Raw genomic sequence first — 21,371 nt, 5'->3', positions numbered from 1 at the left:
GCTCCGGTTCCGGTTCGACACCCTGATCCCTCGCGAGATCCTGAACCCTGCTTGCAGGTGGCTCCTGACATGATAGCACTGCAAGCCTTGCCCTGTTACCAGGACGGTAGGAATGGTGGGAAGCCAACAGAAGCACAGCTCTGAGTGTTGCCCATGGCACATTCATACACTTCAAACACACAATGTGCCAGAACTGCGAGATCCTTTTTGTATTGTGAGCTGTTTAAAAAATGAACTTCCTCCATGGCAACTTGCAGCTTCACCATGGTGACAGAGAAATTCTGCCGCTTTGCGGGGGGACCTCCGCTAGGGGGCCGAAGCGAGCAGACGTGTGTCACGTCGACTCCGTGAAATGCCCATTTTCTCTGGCGGAAAAAGATAATGTGCTCCTGAATAAGTGCTGTTAGTGTGTTCCGGATGTACTAAGGAACCTGTGGATACCATTTCAAGCCCGTAAGTGGACTTTGAAGGATTTTATCACGCCTTTGTGTTCGACCAAGCTGGACGCCTCGCTAGGCCTAAAATTAGGCCCGGCACGGCGGCCGAAGGGCCCAGCGTTGGTTCACGGGGAGTCTCTAGTGGCACCATGACGATGGAAGTGAGCGTAAACGGTACAGATGTCGATCCGGCAGAACTGGAAAGCTCGGGCTGGGTGACGAAAGTTTCGAAACGTGTCGTGGAGCTTCAGCAGCAGCAAAAACGGGCACGCCAGGATGGCGCGGCAAAGACGACGACCCTCAGCGGCGGAGATGGGGAAGCCGGCAAGATGGCATCGGCCGGCTACAATGACAACAAGTATGGCGTCAGCGGGGGACGCTCGCTGAAAGCGGAGGGAAGAAAGCTCGCGGAGCGCTCGGTGGCGTCGCACCTGCCGCGCCTTCCAAGCACGGATCACAAGATTTATTATCAGGCCCAGGGAAGGACTGACCCTCACCGAGCCCTCGGTGCCCGTGGTTGGGGGAGCATTAAGGATGGCAGCGGCCATTCCGTGGCGAAAAGGTCAAGAGGACGACAGGATCGTTGTGAACGACAGGCAGGGAACACTAATATACAGCACGCCAAACGCGGATGATGCCAAGAAAATGTTGGCGTTGAAGTCCATAAAGCTCGACGGGAAGGAGTACGAGGTGTCCACCTACATGGCGGCACCAGAAAGCTGTGGCGAGGGAGTAGTGCACGGACTCGATTTGAGGCTGTCTGAGAAAGAACTGGAACTGGCCTTCTCACACCGGCAGAATCCTCCCATTCTTGGTGTGCGGAGGATGGGCAACTCAACCTCGGTGATCATCACTTTTGCTGGCGACTATGTGCCGAGATGGATGATCTGTTTCGGGGCGCCGATGAAGTGTTTTCTCTACAAGAAGAGATATGAAGTGTGTTATAAATGTGGTTAGCTGGGACATCGTTCCGACGTGTGCGACAGTTCACATGAAAAGTGCAGAGGATGCGGGGAGACCTCCGTGACGAATAAACACACGTGTGTGTCGAAGTGCCGACTGTGTGGCAAGAATCACGTAACCGGAGACAAGAGATGCAAGTCACTTTTCCGAACGCCCTACATTGTGAAGAAGCGACAGTGGGAAATGAAGCTGGAAGAGGAAGCAAGGAAGCAAGAAGAACGTTTCAAGGCCGACGCGGAAAATCAATGGCGCAGCAGAAAGGACTGGTTTCGAGATCGTTCGTCGAGTAAGTCCAAGAATCGCAGCCATTCGAGAGGGTGTTCGGAATCCTTCCCTCGACTGCCATTGCTTGAGACACAGGGGCTCCACAGCAAGGAACCCCAGGACAGTGGTTGTGGCACCCAAGTAAAGCCAAAGTCTGCTGGATCAAAGGTGGATTGGGTAGATAAGGTCTCCCAGGATGCTAATGCAGAAATGATTAATGTTCTTAAAGAGCAAAACAGAATTCTACAAGAGCAAAATGCGGAATTACGCAAACAACTTGATGAGATTAAAACACAACTAGAAAGTAAACCCGAGCCGGAACCGACAACACCCCGGGCAAGTAGCCCTCCACCCTTAAAGAAGAAGAGGGCGAAGGAAACAGCAGACGGGGAAAATCACGGAGCGAGAATTGTAGCGCTGAAGGCTGAAACACACTCGCTGCACGGAATGCTTCAGACGGTACTTGAGCAGCTGAAACAAGTAGGCAATGTTATTGAGCAGATGAAGGGTGAATTTGACTTTAGGGACAAGCAGACACAATGGCTTTACGAAGAGGCTCATAAATGCAAACAAGATGGCTCTGCACCACTGTAACAACACGGTTTGGCAGTGGAACTGTAGGGGTTTCTCACGTAAACGGGCGGTTCTACAGTCTTTTTTGACCAATGGCGATCGACCGGAAGCTATTGCGGTCCAGGAGTGCGGGAAAAATGCTAAATTAGCGGGTTACAAATCCTATACGGGGTCTACTAACGGTACCCAAGTGACAACCTTTGTAAAGAGAAACATTGCAACTCTGCAGCACGAGACGGGGAATGCACAGATCGATCATGTTTTGGTAGAACTCATACCTCGCAAGCGCAAAGACAAGAATCTCTTCATCCTAAACGTGTATAGTTCACCCAAATAGCGTAAATGTGACATTGGCGATCTTTTTACGAAAACCAAGGTTATTACAAAAAGCAGTCCGCTTTTGATAGTGGGTGATTTTAATGCGCACCATCCGGCATGGGGTTATAAATTCACGCAGGTTAAGGGCAGCAATCTATGGAATACAATTCAACAACATGGGCTGATCCTCATTACAGACCCGATGAAGCCGACGAGGAAGGGAAATAGCGTATCTGCAGACACGACACCAGATCTAACCTTGGTCGGTAATGGCGTCAAGGCCACGTGGTGCAACACCGGGGAAGACCTCGGTAGTGATCATAGGATTCTAGAGGTCATAGCTGAGAATGGCCCACCGGTGGTCAGTAAGAGGAGAGTTGAGGCCACAAATTGGAATACATTTAGAAGAATAAGGACGGGACAGGACCCGATAAATAACATTAACACCTGGAGTAAGGGGGTTACTCAATCTGTTCAGGACGCCACCGAAGAGATTGGACTTGAAGATGATCAGGACGTGCTTGATGGCCATCTTGTGAGTTTATAAAAGAAAGAGTTGGAGCAAAAGATCAGCAAGACCGGAATCTTCGAAAGCAACTCGCTGCATTAAACAAAGAAATCGAAGAGCATGCTTTAGAACTCACGAAGCAAAATTGGGGTAATATTTGTGATCAAATGGATATGGAAATCAGCAGTGCCAGGACATGGCGGCTACTCCGACAGCTATTAGATCCAGAGAAAACCAAGTCGCAGGCTTGACAGCAGCTTCAAAAGCTCGTGTATAAATATGAAGGTCCGACGAAGAAACTGTTAACGGAGGTTAGGGATCGATACCTCAGTTCTGCTGGAGTTGAGAGTCTCCCCGAGTACGCGGGCTCGGAAAACCCGGACTTGGACAGTCCCATCACGGTCGCGGAACTGAGGGCTGAAATCAACCACCTCAGAACCAAAACGGCTGCCGGGCGGGATAAAATCAGCAACAGGATGCTCAGGAATCTTGACGACTGCTCCATTAGTAATCTAACAACGTATATGCAAAAATGCCGGGACAAGGGAGAGATACCGCAAGAGTGGAAATCTGCGAACTTGGTCTTGATTCCGAAGCCAGGGAAGAAGCTAAGCTTTGAGCACCTCCGATCAATTTCCATCACATCTTGTGTTGGAAAATTGATGGAGCACGTAATCCAAACTAGACTGAATAGATTCATGGAAGATCAAAACCTGCATCCTGATACTATGATAGGCTTCAGATCACACCTGTCGGTATGCAGGGTTCGTACGGGAATCAAAACCAAAAATTCAAGGGTTTTCAAGGACTTTCAAGGACCAGAAAACACATTTTCAAGGTCCCCATCTTATGTTTTATCTGGGTTTATTTATAACTTTTTCAACAAAAATGCAAAGCTTTGATATTGCCGAATACCTAAGAACATTAATGCACATTTAGATAGGCGCTATGGGTTCATGAATGCTCCCCCAGCTTTATTTTTTTTTCATAGTTTATATTTAGAGGTTTTTCTTTTTTCTTGGTGTTTTGCTGAGGCTGTTTGATTTCAAAACTTAGTTAATGTTGCCTGCATCTCCTGCTTTGTCAGCAAGAGTATCAGCTGAAATTAACTCAGCAAGGGTTGCTACAAGGCAGGATGAACTACAGTTAAACCTCGATGTAACGAAGTCGGTAAAATTCGTAATTTACTTCGTTACATTGAAATTTCGCTACATTGAAATTCGCGGTTTTAATGAAGTGTCCATCCCGTGAAGCATTTCCTGCAAAAGAAAACGTGGTGCGCATACACGGCTGGCGCATTGTTTCTGTTTCTGTCGGTGCTTAATCGTCTACGCGGGCATTAGAGTGAACCGCATGGAGCGTTTCCTCCCCTCAAAAACGCGCCCCGCAAGCCACAGGCGCGCTGACGCAGCCGCGGAGACAACCCGCGCGATGTGAGTATCTCCAGCGAGCGCTTCCGCTCGCTGAAACGCAACTCGAGGGTCAAACGAGAGGGGCATGCGAGAAAAAAAAAAAAAAAAAAAGCGGATAACGTGAGCGAAAATTTCACTGTAAAGCGTCATACGCTCCGCTTATGAAAGCGCCAATCGAATATCCTCGGCATCCCCGAGCGCTTCGAAGCTCCCGCCATAGGGTGCGCGCCTCCCCAATCGCAGACGCGGGTGTAAAAAAAAACGCGCGCACAAGGCTCATAAAGCTTCACAAATGCTTGATGGAACGATGAAACCCAACGAGCATGAGCGAACTCGAACGAAGGGCAAAGCGGCGGCGGCGGCGGCCCCGCAAGAGGCGATTAGGCTTACCACAGCGGAGGATGTTTGGTGGGCGCTTTCGTAAGAGGCGCGCATGACGTTTTACTATGGTTTTACTGTGAAAATTTCGCCCACGTTATACGCTTTTTTTTTTCTCGCGTGCCCCTCTCGTTTGCCCATTGAGTTGCGTTTCAGCGAGCGGTTATAAGCGGTCGCTGCAGCTACCCCATGCAGCTACCCCACATCGCGCGGGTGGTCTCCGCGACTGTGTCAGCGCGCATATGGCTTGCGAGGCGCGTTTTTGCGGTGAGAAAACGCCCCATGCCGTTCACGCTGTTGCCCGCGTAGACGATTAGGCTCCGACAGAAACAGTGCGCCACCCGTGTATGCACGCCACACAGTTTTTAAGCAAGGGGCTCGCTCAGACTCCGCGGCTCGCTGCATCCGCGGCATCGGGCGGCCCGTGTTGCCGTTTGCGTTTTATTGAGATCCCATTTCGGCGCTTGCGTCTCCCAAAATATACCTCTACAACTTAAATTTCGTGCCTAGTTCTCCGTGAAACTTCGTTACATTGAAATTTCGGCAAACGGGACTTCGTTACACAGAGGGTAAAAATACATGGTGTGCATACACTTGAAGTTACGAAAAATTCCGTGGTTCGTTACATCGAGGGTTTCGTTACATTGAAGTTCGTTACATCGAGGTTTAACTATGTACACGTCCACCATTTGCACGTAAAAGCAAACACAGATGGAGCGTATGAGGCACAGCAAACATGCAATGAAAGGCCGTCCACAGACAAGATGGAACATGCAAGATAGAGAACAGAAGCCGGCTTTCACGGGATTGTATCGTGACATGAATTCTATTGAGGGGTGCTGCTCCCAATGTTGCCTCGTAATAATGAGAATCCACAACTCGTAATTTCACGCAATACATTGAAACTTGATTGTTACAATGTTTCTTTACATTTTTAACACCTAAAATTCACGACGTTCACTTTAAAAGATAGGGCCATTGGTTATCTCCAGAAAAATCAAGGGTTTTCAAGGACCCATTAAAAATTTCAGGACTTTCAAGGCCTTGAAATTGACACTTCTAAATTCAAGGGTTTTCAAGGTTTTCAAGGACCTGTGCGAACCTTGGGTATGCGATGTCATGCTGCAGCTGAAAGAGCAGGTTATCGACAGAAAGACTGTTGATACTAGGGTAACTGTGGGCCTGGACGTCTCTAAAGCGTTTGATAATGTAAAACACGCAGCAATACTCGAGAACCTTAGCGTGCTAAACGTAGGCGTGAAGACGTATAACTACGTAAGGGATTTTCTCTCCAATCGGACTGCAACCATCAGCTTGGGAGGAGAGTCGCTCAAAAATATTAAATTGGGGAATAGAGAGACACCGCAAGGGTCCGTCCTCTCTCCGACCTTGTTTAATGTAGCGATGATCGGGCTTCCAGGGCGGCTGGACGAAATAACAAACCTGAATTACACCATATATGCGGACGACTTGACGCTGTGGGTGAACAGGGGTAGCGACGGCCAAATGGTAAGTACACTTCAGAAGGCCATAGATACAATAGAAAAATTTCTTGAGCCGATCGGGTTGAAATGCTCGGCAGAAAAATCAGAGGCTCTTTTTCTACCATCTCCAAAGAGGAAAAGGAACAGTCCCCCTTCCAAGAGCTACGACATTGCTTTACGAGTCAATGGAAATGCCATTCCGACCATAGACAGTATTAGAGTCCTAAGAGTCCTAGGGCTGCGCATACAAACAAATGGCAAAAACACTGAAACTATCAGGAGACTTGAAGCGAATACCAGCCAAACGTGCCGGTTACTTAAGCGCATTTCTAACAAGCATGTTGGGATGAGGAAGGCCAATCTCTTGAGATTGGTTCAGGCTTTCGTCATAAATCGTGTAGTATTCATTGCACCCTATCTCAAACTTTGTAAAACAGAGAAAGATAAAATTGAAATCATACTCAGGAAAGGGATCAAAACCGCACTAGGTCTTCCTCCGAACACCCCGACGGTAAAGCTTCTAAGACTAGGTGTATCAAACACTCTGGATGAGCTTATAGAAGCCGCCACGGTGTCTCAGCATCAAAGACTTTTGAGAAGTAAAACTGGAAGGAACATCATGGAGCGCCTGGGATTCGAACCGTCTCAGTGTTCCAAGCAGACTGATATCGTACCTAGACCAACTAGGAATAGACTCATGATTATACCGCTGCCTAAAAACATGCACCCGGTATTTCACAAAGGCAGACGAAAAAATAGGGATATCGCCTTGCAGGCCAAATTTGAAGGGAGGTCTGATGTACTGTACACGGACGCTGCCGAATACCACAATAACAAGACCGCACACACAGCGGTAGTAGTTCGTGAGAGTGGAGACCCGGTCTCGTGCTGCACCGTCAAAAACACAAATGCAACTGAGGCAGAAGAAGTTGCTATTGCTCTAGCAATAGCACAAACCGGTACAAGGGTGGTTGTTAGTGACTCTAAGGCAGCCATTAGGAATTATGATATGGGCAGGGTCTCTGCTACAGCTGCCAAAATTCTCAGAGAAGGTCAAGTATCAGCAGATCAAATTTCACTGATATGGTGCCCGGCCCACCAGGGTCTGCGGGGGAACGAGAAGGCGCATGCGACCGCCCGAGGCCTCACTTACCGGTCGATCGCAGCTGACTCACCGCCTCCACGCGAGGAACCCCTTCCTTCACGTGACGAACTAACGACATTCCAAGAAATAATTTCTCATTATAAGCTCGGTCGCAAGATCTATCCAGCGGCGGATAAACAGCTCAGCAAAAAAGAGGAAGTTATGTGGAGGAAATTGCAAACCGGGGTGTTTCAGAACCCTCAACTATACAGCAAATGGCACCCGGAAGTATTTAATTCTAAGTGCACTCACTGCAATAGCATTGCGGACCTAGCCCACATGGTCTGGACATGCCCTTTCTATAACGACCCGAACAGAAATCTGGAATCCTGGGAGATCTTATTACTCAACCATAAAGCAGAAGAGCAACGCAAAGTCATCGGTCTGGCCCTGACCACCGCCGAATCCCAAGGGATTCCGGCCGACGGTTAGGGGGTGAACGGGGGTCTAGGCTAATGCCCTCTCCCTCGTCATTTTAGACGGGTGCAAATAAAAGTTAATTCTCTCTCTCTGCCGCTTTGCGCTTGCCAAAGACACTAAATAAGCCTTTACATGGCTACCGCAGCTACACTGCGGAAGAAAGCCCACAATGCGCAAACCGCGTGGCCTTTTGGAGCTTGTCTTTGCCGTGTTGGTGATTTGGCCTCCTCAGGGGAAAGGGGGATGCTGGTACAGTCTAATCCCGCTACAACGAAGTCCGCTTCAACAAAATTTCCGCTTGAACAAAATATTTCCAATTCCCCGTCAGCTAGCCATAGAAGTCAATGGAAGAAAGTCCTCGCCACAACGAACCATTTGTCTGGCTTGCTTTCGCTTCAACAAAATTTTCGCTGACTGGGGCTGGGTTTGAACAATATTTTATTTTACAATTTTACAATATTTTACAATTTTATTTTAGATAAAAATCTTATGTTACAATAAAATAAGCATAGCACCAGCTATCTGCAACTTTTTACACATTCAGGACACTTAGTTTCACCAAAAACATGCGCGGTGCACCCACACTCGCACCCAAAACAAAAATAAACTCATAGGTGGACGCCATTGTTTGATACGGCGGGCCGTCTTTACATGAGGCGCAGCCAGGTTCGCCAAGCCGGAGCTACAGCTAATCCGTATCCAGTTGAAATCGCGCGAATGTGCTCTGCTAGGTGCTGGCGCAGATGTGTTGTGAGCAGCTGTCCTTGCAGTTTTCCTTCTGCAATTCTTCAAAGTCAAAAGCATAATAAATGTTTTCGTGTTTAGTCTTGAATCCTTGTCATCCTATCTTAGTCTCTTAATCGCGAGCGCGCGGTCGCTTTAAATGCAAGCGCGCTCGGCTTGCCTGCCAAGGTCAGTTGCTGCCGTGCCTAGTCAGAGGATAAGATAGCGGCGCCGTTCCTGCCACAAGCGAGACGGGGCTTCCAACCGCCTAGAAGCTATCTGCAAGTAATCAGCTCGGTGAAAACACCTTGTTGTACAGCAATATGCTTTGAAAGCAATTCCTCCTCGGTATCACGCTCTTTGCGTGCTCAGGGGTGAGACAGCTGAATCAGATTTGGGAGCAGTTTTTGGAGCAGCGAAATCTCGATTTTGGAGCAGCAGAACCTTGATTTGGAGCAGTTAGCTACATTTATTATGTCACCTTAGGAGCCTAAAAAATAAAAATTTTGGGTACTCGGGGAGGGGGGAAGGAGGGGGAGCGCACTTTTTAATCGGTTTTGAACGTACATAACACTGAAACAGTCTTTCAATACACTTTTTTCTACCAGAGTATCACAAGGTACGAACTGCATTTTACAAACCATTTAAAAATTTTTAGGCATTATGCATAGATAGCGTGGAGTGCTGTTGCAAATATCGAATTGAAAAACTAAGCAATCGTAAGGCATTTTTAGTATCATGTGAATGCCGAAATCATTATTTTTGTAATCATACTCGACTTTACGCACAAGTACAGAGCCACAGCAAAAGTTCCGAAGAACGAGGTGACAGTCGTCGCACCCCACCAGCCCTCCCATTTCAATCCCTAAGGTACATAATTTGAGCTATGTTTAGCCACCTCCATTTTGGCATTAAATTTCACTTTAGGTAGATGAACCATTACTACTAGCATAGGCTTGTGCACAAAGGGGGCAGGGGGGGGGGGGCGGCCGCCCCCCCCTTAATCATCTGAAGGGGGGCACCAAATTGGCCCATATTTTGCCAATATAACACATTAAAGTAAAAATATTTGCTTAGAAATATTTTGTATGTGTTGCAATTCCATCGCATTCAAATAAAAATTTTATAACCATCCCTCTTTGCACTGCGTTCAGACCGCTAGCCCTTCAGTGGGAAGATGTCTGGAGTTGCTGCGGGGGGGGGGGGGGGGGGGGCGCAGCGGTAAGACTTTGCTCCCCCTAATCGAGAACTCTGCGCATGCCTATGACTACTAGCGTGTAATATTAGCCTGTCTCGCTGTAGGACACTGCTTGAACATTGTGCGGCGATGTAGCCTGCGCCGCCACTTCTTCAGTGTCGATCGTCCCATTCCCGCCGCTCGCAAGCTCGCTGTCAAAGGCAGCAATAACTCAGCATTTTATAACACCGCAAGGGGTCCGAAATTTCACTTCAAGCCCACACCGCGCCGCACAGTCAAGGCCGAAACATGGCGAATTCGGGGGCACCAGGTCGCTTTTGATGAACTCCCGTCTTTCGAGTCGCGCAACTTGAGCGATGTGATCAAACGACTAAATGTAAATCCAGCCACCCCCATAACCAAAAACACAGTACGAATCGGCGAAGAGCACTCTGCCTGGACCACGAGCAACTGCTTCGCCCGGCGGCCACGCTTTCTAATCTTCACCACACCAAGATGGCGGCGCCCAGTAATGTTGTTCCGGAGATACGGCGCTCCGAAAATTGCCGTTGTTTCATCAACTTGCACAAGTAGTTTGTCGCCTCAGTACACATAAGTATTTTTTCTACGGGTCTTTGCAATGGTTTTTGATGGGAAAACTTTAAAAACGCCCAGAATATAACACCCTACATTGTGACTTCCGAAAAAACTATCTCGGGGACAATTTTATGCGGGTTTTTTATTCCATGATCAATCAAACCCCATTACCTTGGGGCGCTGGAAAATTACGCCGTCAGTAAGCATTTTTTCCCTCTGGAACTGACGGGAGCATTAAAATCCTTAGCTCTCAAACTGTTTCGGAGCAGTTTGGCGCAATTTTTGCAATTTTCAAGCTTTTGGAGCAGCTTGGCGCAGGAAAACGAATTCGTATCAAAACTGCGCAATATGCGCAGCTGTCTCACCCCTGCGTGCTAGCAAAAAAACAGATATTCATTGGTATGTTTGTTGTCTGAATAAACACGACATTACTGCGCGTCACTCCTTTTTCTAAACTTTGTATTATGCTGCCAATGATGCGGAAATATCCGGGGCTATTTTTCTTGCCCTTCCGTGCTGTCTTGGGGCAGATTTCGCCTCAACAAATTTTCGCTTCAACGAAATTTTTTCACGTCCTATCAATTTCGTTGTAGCGGGATTCGACTGTACACGGCAGTGAACCTTTCTCGCCACACACACGTCGCTGTGGCGCAGACCATGTGTGGTGCAACTGCCAATCATGCAGCCCCACTGAGCCTGGAAGCAGAGCCTCAGCATCGAGGAGCACCAATGTTGTCACGATGCACGACCAGCTGTGACCAAGGAAGGAAGGGTGAGTGGGCGTTCATGGTTGCCCCTCGTGTACGATGAGCGTGACGTGCCCTCGGGACGATGGCGGCTGCACAAGCGAAAAGTTTACAGCACGGAATCGGGAACAACGTGCGAAGCCAAGAGTTAAACTTCAAGATGTGACCCTTTGTTGGATCGGCCGCCAAAGTCGATGATCGAAGTAATGATCCGATGAGATGATCGCTGAACGACGAGCTACTCCAAGCAAACTCCAAATATGTACACTTTATTTACAACTTCCAAGGCTCATGATTACATGCAAGAGGTCGGGCAAGGCTTGCCGTGTTCTCCTCTCCTCTCCGTCCCCTAAAACATCAAACTCCTCGGTTTTGCCACTAAAGCCCCGCCCACAACAGGGACGTCACCACTTGAGAGTGAGGATGGCTCATTCATTAGCCCACACTGGGCCACTGCTGGACCACCGTGACAAACAAAGCTAGGTCTGTTCAAAAGTCACGCGACCCACCTCTCTCACTCTCATACAGAAACCCGAAGGTATTCTGCAAAACACAAATATAACAGAAATGAAAACCAACCACTAAAAGCAGACCTAACGACGGGAAAAGCAGACCTAGCCGTGCATGTTTGTGCTCCGCGCCGCCAAAATTCCTTTCCTTTGTAGACACGTGGAGCACTTAACAAAGCCTGGTCGCCTATACCTATTGAAGCATCCCAGCCGCCAAGACGTGTGACGAATGGCGACTTTGCCCAGTAACATTGAGCAGTGCAAATGTCATAGACTGAATGTCTGGTGACCAAGGTTTGACCCCTTGACCGACCCTCAGCTCCCGTCCGCTTCGGGGATTCTTGTAAGGAGGTCCTTCGAAAGCTGACATCGCTTTCAGCTATTCTGGGGTGACCGACGCGTTTGTAAGCGTCGTCTCTGGGCCAGCTCGTCGGGTGGACACAAAAGCGTGGCGAATAACAATAGCGTCCACGGTTTCTCCTTACGGCCCTGACGCCAAGTCCGCTCGGCCGGCGTGAAAACAAACACCATTCGGGTAAACAAGCTAACCCCAGCGAAAGATATCTAGTTGCCGGGCGGTTTTAATTAACAAGTGAGGGGCCCGAACTTAACACCAGGCGATACACACTTTGTCTGTCGTTTCTTTTTCTGCGTTCAACGGAGCCACACTGGCCCAGATTTTTCGCCCCCCTGCTCCGACGCACAGCTGTGCTGGGCCGGCTTGCACAGGGCACAGCTGCAGTGCCACGGCCCAGCTGTGCTGCTGAACCCCTGGGCCTTCGGGTAAGGGCCCCTTTTGGTAAAACTTGGGGGAGGTCAAGCACACGCGTCTTTCTGCCGTTCTACCCAGTATGCACCCAGTATCCGGCAGCCCAACAGCGCAGAGGGAGCAGAGGAGGAAGAGGAGTACCTGTGGCTTGGGCATGGCGAAGAGCAGGCGCTCGGTGCAGGGCTCGCCAGCCACCTCGGGGCACACGACCAGCATGAAGTCCTCCTGGCAGCCGCCAAAGGTCATCACGCTCGAGTACGGGTGCCGCACCCACGGGTGCTGCGCACAGGGGACGAGGACCAGCTGCTTCTGCTGCCGCCACTGCTGCTGGCCGACAGCCCTCCAGCGGGCAGCCAGTGAGGAGAGACTTCCTCAAGAGTGCACCGAGAAAACAAACCCTGGCCACTTTCCAGCACACAACGTGAACTGCCACACCAGAGTGCCTTTCCCCGTTGGGACGACTGTTAACGCCAATGCGAAACTAACCACACAGGGGACCAGGGGCACAGAGAGTAGACGGGACGTGACCAACGCAGCCAAGAAACGGCACACTGACGACCGTTTTTAACACATGGCTGCTGTTTAATTTCGCAACACTAGGAACAAGATGCAAAGGAAAACCTTTGTTCGACCTGAACCATGCACTGCAATATCACACTGGCTCATTCCCTGCTTTTTACAGCACGGCTGTCTTGCTCTGGTTCTCACCAAAACTGCGTGTGGCACCTGGGCATGTCAGCAAAGAACCCCAAGCGCTCCCACCACAGCGAGTGCAAAATGCTCTCCTGCAGCTCTCAATCTAATGTATGGGTATCTTGGAAAAAAATCGCGCTGAAATTGGCCGCTGAGATTATTACGCACAGTTTCATTTACTCGTCGCTTAATTGGAGGGTTGACAGTGAAGTTGCACGCGTTGTGCAATTCCCGTCTGCTGCCTATGTACGGAGGGAGCATGGTGACAGGAAACTCTCTGTCAACAGCACCCCGAAAGAAATTAGATGACAATTAATTTAGAATCGAAATATAAGAAAGTTATGCTCACCAAATATAACTCAAGTATAAAATGATATATAGGTCGAGTTTTTTTCCAAAAAAATCCGCCCTGCTAAAGCCACCCTTCGTCTTATATAGCGGTCATTGGCAGGATGTAAATTGTTGTCTGGTAACAATGTGCAAGCTTATTCTGGCAACAAAGTGCAAACTGCCGTGCTGTGCAAGCGTTTGCGCATTTGCGTAGTGAGCGTAGTCCCGCCATCACCCTTTGTGTTGTACGGCTCTCTCGCTCTATCAGGCCTTTATTTGATTTTCGCTTTTCTCTAGTTTTTCATCTTTTACTCGTCTTGTGTGTGTGCGTGCGTGCATTTCTGTACGTGTCTGCTCAGAGATGAGTGGCAGAAGTCGATGCCAGTTCATCGCTGCGTTTAAGCTGAAGGCAACTGATACCCTAGTTACACGGCGGAAGTAACCGCAGTTACGTTTAACTGTGGTCACTAAACTTTAACCCCCGTTATCGCGAACTGCGGTTTTGGCTGTTACACGTGAAATTCCAAGAGTGTCGATAGCGGTTGTGTGGTTGTGAGCGTAAAAAAAATAAGCAAACTTTTAACCTCACGATAAAAAACAAAAGAGAAGCAATGTAAACAAAACGAAATATCGCTGGGACAGTTGCTTCGGAACCAAACGCGACGCACTCACACGCGGCAAGTGAGGGGCTTCCCCAACAGCTCGCAACCGTCTTGGTTTTCTCGGGTCGGTTCGGTCATCGCCTCCTGTATTTTTGCAATGCCAAACACATCAGCCTGGACCGGCCAACCAAGCCCTCTCCTTCTACTCCAGCCACTCCCCCCAAGTTGCTAGCCTTCCCAGCGCTTTAGTCACGTGACCGGTTCATCTTGGGGTGACGCGTGGTGGAAAGCGGCAATGTTGACAAAACGTGCTCCGCCGCGGCTCTGAGTTTTAGAACGCTGGCGAGAGCGCCATTACCTGGCAATCTCAAACACTGGTTGCCTCGGCAACCAGGCACAAGCCTCTCTTGAATTCAGTTACGGTTGGATGATCTCGGTTCGGATCGGGGCCCCACCTTATGACATATGGGCACTGCAGGCGTACCACTCACTCCTATAGGGAAGCGCGCAATGCGTTTGGCATTGTAAAATACAGGAGGCAATGGCTCGGTGTTGGGAACGTTAGGCGTAGCATTGTGGTGGATATTTGACCCCCGCTATCTCTGCAACTGCGAATTACAATACATAGCACAATTTTTCACCTCACTAAATTCAACTTTCTGGCATGTGGAAGTTCTTTTCCGTGATCAGATTGATTTCAAAGAGCGGTGATAAGCTGTTGCTGCCGTGGTCTGGGCCGGTTCGAGCCGCTTCCAGTGCCGTGTGGGCAGGCGCGCCGGCGTGTTTGCAGGCACGGCTGACGTATGCGCCAATTGTTTCCGAGTGCTGAAAACGCTTCATGATTGCCTGCTTTATCCATTTTTTTGGTGGACGACACGCGGAATTTACAAATTTAGCACGGCTTTTGTCGTAGTTGGTCGGGTGGATCAGGAAACGAGCCGCTGTTGGTGGGCAGTCACGCTGACTGCGAGAGCAATGCAAAGAATGCAAGCGCCTCTTGGGGGCAGCTTTGGGGCGTTTGCTATTTGAGAACCTTCACCTCCTCCGAACGCCAGGTGATATTATTTTTTTTTCGCCTCCGCTGATGTGCCGCCACTTGCATCCAAACTGACTTGTACGATTTTGAGCACTGCGGCTGCGGGAACTGCGGTCTTTCTTTTTCTCTTTCCTGCCGTGTTTTTTCTTTTAGCTCAAGTTAGAGACGCCGTTTTTGTACTGCGTGGTTGAAGCTGTTGAATGCTTTATTCCTCAACTCTTCTTTGTACATTCTTTTCACTTTTTCCTTTAATTTTGTTTTTTTTTTTTGCTTAATTTTTTTCCCCTTTACAGACGACAATATTTGCATCATTGCGTCCGTAATGGGCAGCAACTGCCGGGCACGGCCCTACAAGCCTTTTTTGGCTTGGGCTGGCCCGAATATGTATTCAGTGCTGTGAAATAAAGATTATTATTATTAGCGTGACCCAACTAAGGTGGCCAAGCTCAGTTTGCGTTAACCATGCTTATCGGGGTAACAGCAAACTGTGGTCTAACCAACCGCAGTTCGCTTAACCGGGGTTAACTGTGCCCGTGCGACTAGGGTCTTAGTCGCCGAGCAGAATAGGAATATGGCGGCGCAACGGCAGTTTGGTGTCTCGGAGAAAAGTGTGCGGTACTGGCGGAGCCAGAAAGCTAAGCTGTGCGGGCGCAACCCCCGGAACAGACCGTTTTGTGGACGTCAAGCGGTGCACGGAGTTGGAGAACAAAGTGGCGGATTTCGTTTGGGAAATTAACTCACGATCGCTGCCAGTTACAGTGGAGGCCATCCGCGGACCGGCTCCGCAAACTGTGCAATGAGTGGATAGCTGGCGACAACGAAAAGACACCTGTGAAGACCGTCCCTCGCGACCGTGTCAAGCTGGGTGTCCTTCTCTTGGCAGTTGCTGCCCAATGACATGGTTGCGCGAGCATTTAGGAATGCTCCACCAGCAACGCGTTCGACGGCACTGAAGATGACAGTGAGAAGCAGTCATCCTCGGACGACTCTGACAGCTCGGGCGAGTGACTTTGGCAGGCATAGTGAGTGGCAGGACGAACGGGCGGAAAAAATAAATATAGACATTGTGTGTGCGCTTCTCTGCCGAATGATTTTTTTTGTCAACTTTTCCCATCTCACGGTATATATTCTGGTTTATACGGTAATCCATCATTACAGCTTCACTGGTCTCCCATCTTCATAGAAGAGGGAGGGTTATCATTTTTTACGAAGCCTTGATACAACTGGTCCGGGTCATTTTACAGCAGTGTTTGGAGCAGCAAGACGGGTGTTTCCAGGCATGCCTTAGAGTGGTAAAATGGGCTCTGGCATAAGAAAACAGAAAACAACCCAGAAGAACAGCAAAATGCATTTTCGAAGGCACAGAAAGAAATCTGCTCACGAAACGTGTTTTTATGCTTGCATAACCTGTTTCAGCAAACTTCAAGTAGCGAACTCTTGAATGTTCTGATAAGTGGATAAATGTAAATGAAATGGTGCTCTCCAGCTGTCAAAGGCCGACAGCACAACCCAAGGTTGTTGGTGCTGAGACAAGTTTGCCCTTCAAAGTGACCCACACGTAATGAGCCCTGCTTCTGCACTGAAATAACACGAGCGGGGGGGTGCACTGTGCCTGTTCATTCGACAGTGCCTTTGTGGTGCCGATGGTGACGGCAGCAAGAAAATGGCCGAATAAAGAGTGCGGGGAAGGCCAGCATGCTGAGCCAGCACGAGACGAGGGCGGCACGCACTGCGGTCACGGCTTCCCCCTCACATTTTCCTCAGATGCTACTCCTCCGTGCGTGGCTCGTCCGAACCGCGCTACATTTGTGTGGGAGGTTCAAAGGTGATTTGCAATAACATGGTCACCAGTGGCGAGCTGCGAGATAACAGCACAGCAGCGCGAGCTGTCGTGCCTTCGCTGATCCCGCGATCACTACCTGAGACGCCGCAGATATGCGCCGTGACTGAGCAGACTGCAGTTTTCACTGCGCACAAATTTGGCATTGGGGAGTTTAGGCCTCGTCAGTGCATTTTTTCACCCACTAAGTGAGCAGGTGGGGATGAAAAAAACAGGCCTTGACTGACACCTGACAAGGCGCAGTGCCACCTCCTAAGGCGCTGGTGGGCCCGTCAAGCTGCTTTGGAAGCTTTTTTTTTTCCTCAGCCCTTTTCATGTAATCAATGTATAAATTGGCAAGTAAGCTTGATCTTCAAATAATTAACCAGGCATCTCGGAAAGCTATCAGCAACGACAGAGTTGGCTTCTTACAATACATTTAGGGCCCCTCTTATCGGAATAAGAATGTGCAGAGCTGGCCTTTGTGCCCCATTCCAGCAACCCACAGCAGGGCTGGCTGGTGCGGGCTCATTACGCAACAGGGCAGTGCTGATGGAGGTGGAAAACAAAGACGCCCGTGTTGAGGCTTTGGCACGCGTGAAAGATCTCCACGTGGTCCGAATGAACCTGGGCCCTCTACGACGGTGCGCCTCGCACCCCAGGTGCAACACAGCAGGACAGGCTTCTGCTGCCTTCCCTCCTGTTCTGTTCCTGCACTGCTGCACGGGGGGCTGCTCACTCACCAGGGTGGCGCAGTCCAGCAGGCTGATGCCATCCTCGGAGACGGCCAGCCACAGGCTCTGCTGCTCCTTGCTCTTCATCTGCGAGGGCGGCAGCGGGGCGGGTGGTCAGCACACCAGCGAAGAAAAACTGCACACCCGGATATCAACGTGCACGCGCGTTTTGGTGGGAGATGACGGTCAATGCGGCGTCACACTGGCCGCCTTTTCTCACCTGTCTGCCTATGGTTGCTGCGGTAATTCGCAAGCAGATCAAGTCTGCAATATTACGGAAACGGCTCGTGCCACCTTCGAAACACTCTCTGTACCATGCAGAGGAACCATTGCCCCGGAGTATAAGCTCCTGGCCAATCAGGCTGCTGCAGTGCAGCCCTGTCAGATATTTGGAGGGGCCAGGGCAGCGCCACCAGAAGGGACCCTGCATTCCAAACAGCGCTAAGAGGACGCACTGTTACAATGCTAGCTCAGGTGCAGAGCTCCATGCGGCGCTGATAGTTTTGCGTTCAGCCGTGCATGCCTGGCACAGCGGCGAGTGGCCGGTTTGTGAAAATAAGCACAGTTCGTTCTGGGCAAACGGCTCGGCATGTTCTCGTGTCCTTAGAGGCCTGATGGCCTACTCCTGTTTGTGGTAGTCACTTCCTACCGCTCGGCCATCCGTACTTCTACTCATCCAACACGCATGTGCTGACTACCAATCACACTTGAGCATCATCACCACCGCTCTTCACGTAGAATGCGCTGTGCCGGTCATCCATGTGTGCCTGTCGGATGATTAAGGAGGATCAGAGGGCTCCCAAAACATTGCACTTGCTCACTGACGCATGGAGTCGATGTGTTGCCTTTTCTAAATAAACTGCTAGGTCAACTAGCAAGCATCACCCCCGCTAGTAGTTCCTGTGTTTGTACCAGCCTGGCACAGCTGCAGGTGGCTATGGGCAAAAATAAAAAAATAAACAGCACTTGGCTCTGGGCAGGCAGACGGCTCAGACAGTACACTCCTCGCTTCTTCTTCTTCTGTTTGCAGTGGCCCAGCCATCCCCAGCTATGTGATAAGCTTTAGGTAATAGTCAGCCCCTTGGCCTCCTCAGTGCTGTTCCACATGACTGCAGCACGCATCATTACAGATGAGGCAAACCTGTGGGCTCTCCTGGGGACAAACCCATGTGTTCAGCAGCCTGGCTTAGAATACCACAACTGCCAGCCATTTTTTTCCAGTGCGTGCGTTGAAAGCACAACTTGTGCTCGAAGAAATGCGGCCTCTCGTGTGCCCCAGAGCTGAGCCCCTGTACAGCCTTCAGTACTGAAGTTCTGTGCCCGTTGATGGAGTTTGCAGACCGGTTGGCCCGTGCATGAGAGGGCGAGCTGAACAGCATGAAGTGTTCCGCGAACGTGCGAGTGCAGCTGCAGGCCCACACACCAAAAAGTGGCCCATCATAAAAGTTAAATCCAGTTTCAGAACGCAGGGGTAACTTCAGTGCTTCCATCCAAGAGATAGGCCCTGCACTGCCTTCTCTGGGCTGCGATATTGGGTGAAGATGAATGCCCGCTGGCCATGAGCCAACCACTGCCCGTGTGCACGTGAACAGCACCTCCTCCAGGGAGGGCACACCTCAAGTGGCTGCCGAGCACGGGGCAGGGTTCGTGCAAGTCCGAGCCGAGGGCATCCCGAGGCCTTGCCAAGAGCAGGGGCTCCGTTCGGGGCCCTTGTAAGCCCCACCACCCCCACCCTTGGGACGAGCTGCGAATGTGGCGACCAAGCGAAACAAGGGGAAGGCAGTGTGCGTGCTCTGTCTGGTGCAGGTACTCTAGTGCAGGCCTGAGTAGCAAGAAATCCCTGCTGCCAGAGCTCGCCGTGTTGGTGCCCCTCTGGCCCCCGCCCTGCATACTCGCCTTGGCCGCGAAGAGCCTGGCCCCGCACAGGGGCCACTTGCGCACGCAGTTGAGGTAGATGCGCACGCAGTCCTGCACGGGCCGGCCCCGCAGGGCGCACCAGCGCTCCCCCAGGGCGCTCTCCTGCCGGCTCCTGCACCACGAGGGGGGGGGGGGGGCCTGCTCAGGGGGTGCGGGGGCACGGGCGCGCAAGAACTGTGGCAAAAGATTACCCAAAGATTACTTTGCGTAACCCAAAGAGCGAGCTCCCAGGGGTGTACTTGTCGGCAATTATTCGCAACAAACTTCATGCAAGATCAACGAGAAAAAATGCCATCCTTTTTGGTCGACCTTGGCTTCACGAGTGAGTACAGTACAAGCCAGCCGGTTAGCAGAGCCAAGCAGGAGAGGAACAGCGCTAGCTGCTATGGCAGCACGCGCAACAGCATGAAATCCGCAACAGGCTTCCTTCTACTATTCCTTCATTGGTACAAAACTCTGTGGATTAAGTAAACTTGTGGCTGTACTGCGTAGCTCCACCCCCGAAATGCCCTTGTGGGACTACAGCTGACCACGTGGCCAGAGCACAATGGGTGCACGTCCAGCCCCCAGCACACGGAGAGTGCAGTGTGCTTCCGTGCTGTGCTGCAAGCCTCTCAAAATGCAACTTCACGGTCACTGCCAGCTTTCTGCTCGCTGCCAAGTGTGCCAGCCGTGCAACAGCACTTCTCGCTCAAAACACGACCGCTCATGAGGGAGGGAGAAGAGAAAAAAAGATTGCATGGCTTATGCATCCCACACCTGAATCCATTGTCCTCCTTCAAAGGAAACCTTAAGCACCTGTCCATTTGAGAAGAGCTACACGGCAACTTGCGATTGACAGTTGAATGCTGAACTACAAGTGTAGTATTTTCAATGGGGCACTCAATAGACAATTCGTCCAAAGGCCTTAGGAACTGCTGTTCGAAACCGTTGTGCAGCACAGGTCAGTGCTGCCCGTAGGCATAGTTTCAGCGCCTCTTGACATCACTTAACAACCTGTGCTCAGGTTTGTACTCCTAGGGGCAGTGAAAAGCCACCTCCACCAGCCTCTACAGCTGGTGCTGGTTGTCTTGAGAACTGCGAAACAGGCACGAAATTTATACCCAGGACGCATTGCAGCACTAGCCGAGTCAATTTAGGAACTTGCTCTTCCTTACTGCAATACAACTACTGCCAGCGTTGGGCGCTGCTAGCTCCGTGAATGCTTTCGGTGGATCGTCAGTCTTTCTACCCTTCCTGTGACCCATTGTAACTTGGTTGGTTTCTGATGACAAGCCCACCCACACTGCGCCACAGTGCCCGTCCCAAACCATGCCATGTTCACACAAGGCACATTTCAGAGACTCCCCAGGGGCCGTATCAGAAGCAGGGCATGAAAGCAGGCAGGCTCATTACTGCACGGGCCCACAGCCCGCATAAGTGCTGCCGCACTGCAAGGACACCCTGCTTCAGGGGCCGTTTACGGCAGGCAGGCCTCATCGCATGCGCCGACACCGGCCCGAGCGCGTCCCCGAGCTCACCTGCTATCTGGCTGGTGGAACTGTGTGGGCAGGAAGCGGTCCAGGGCCTGCTGCAGCAGCTGCTGCTGCGGCTTGTTGGCCCGCACGCCGTCCCCAAACTCCATCTGCACAGGGCACGTGGTACTGCTTTGCTTGCCTCCCCGTCTGTTCTAACCGCGAGGCCGATTTTGCCACATATTTCAAGCAAATGACCGAGGAAAGGGGGTCGAGCAGAAACCACTCCCTGGCAGTGTCTCTCTCACGAGGAGGTCGCTCGTGGGAATGGCCGCAGCTGCCACCCTATGCCCCAGCCAACAAA

At 50.6% G+C, this 21,371-nt stretch overlaps 2 protein-coding genes across 4 annotated transcripts in view; one reads left to right on the top strand and one right to left on the bottom strand.

Moving 5' to 3' along the window:
* The window catches only part of LOC144141324 (uncharacterized protein CG43867), a 143,559-nt gene that overhangs the window by 7,612 nt on the left and 114,576 nt on the right, over nucleotides 1-21,371 (bottom strand). For 2 of the 3 annotated variants that reach the window (XM_077672895.1, XM_077672896.1), the window contains exons 24-27: nucleotides 21,074-21,177; nucleotides 19,533-19,665; nucleotides 17,646-17,723; nucleotides 12,564-12,701 (exon numbers count right to left, since the gene is read on the bottom strand). In XM_077672895.1, the coding sequence (XP_077529021.1) occupies nucleotides 12,564-12,701; nucleotides 17,646-17,723; nucleotides 19,533-19,665; nucleotides 21,074-21,177 (453 nt within the window). The remainder of the gene's footprint in view (nucleotides 1-12,563; nucleotides 12,702-17,645; nucleotides 17,724-19,532; nucleotides 19,666-21,073; nucleotides 21,178-21,371) is intronic. The other variant, XM_077672897.1, reaches the window with a different exon arrangement.
* LOC144141701 (uncharacterized) lies at nucleotides 587-7,952 on the top strand. The gene is made up of 3 exons (XM_077673215.1): nucleotides 587-944; nucleotides 1,000-1,251; nucleotides 6,739-7,952. The coding sequence occupies exons 1-3, from the start codon at nucleotides 587-589 to the stop codon at nucleotides 7,911-7,913; spliced, it is 1,785 nt and encodes a 594-aa protein (XP_077529341.1). The 3' UTR covers nucleotides 7,914-7,952.

This window comes from Haemaphysalis longicornis, unplaced genomic scaffold, assembly GCF_048455015.1.
Source record: "Haemaphysalis longicornis isolate Haplotype H1 unplaced genomic scaffold, Haemaphysalis longicornis Haplotype H1 scaffold_6, whole genome shotgun sequence".
NCBI classification, from domain to species: domain Eukaryota; kingdom Metazoa; phylum Arthropoda; class Arachnida; order Ixodida; family Ixodidae; genus Haemaphysalis; species Haemaphysalis longicornis.
This window is presented reverse-complemented; position numbering and strand designations above follow the sequence as displayed.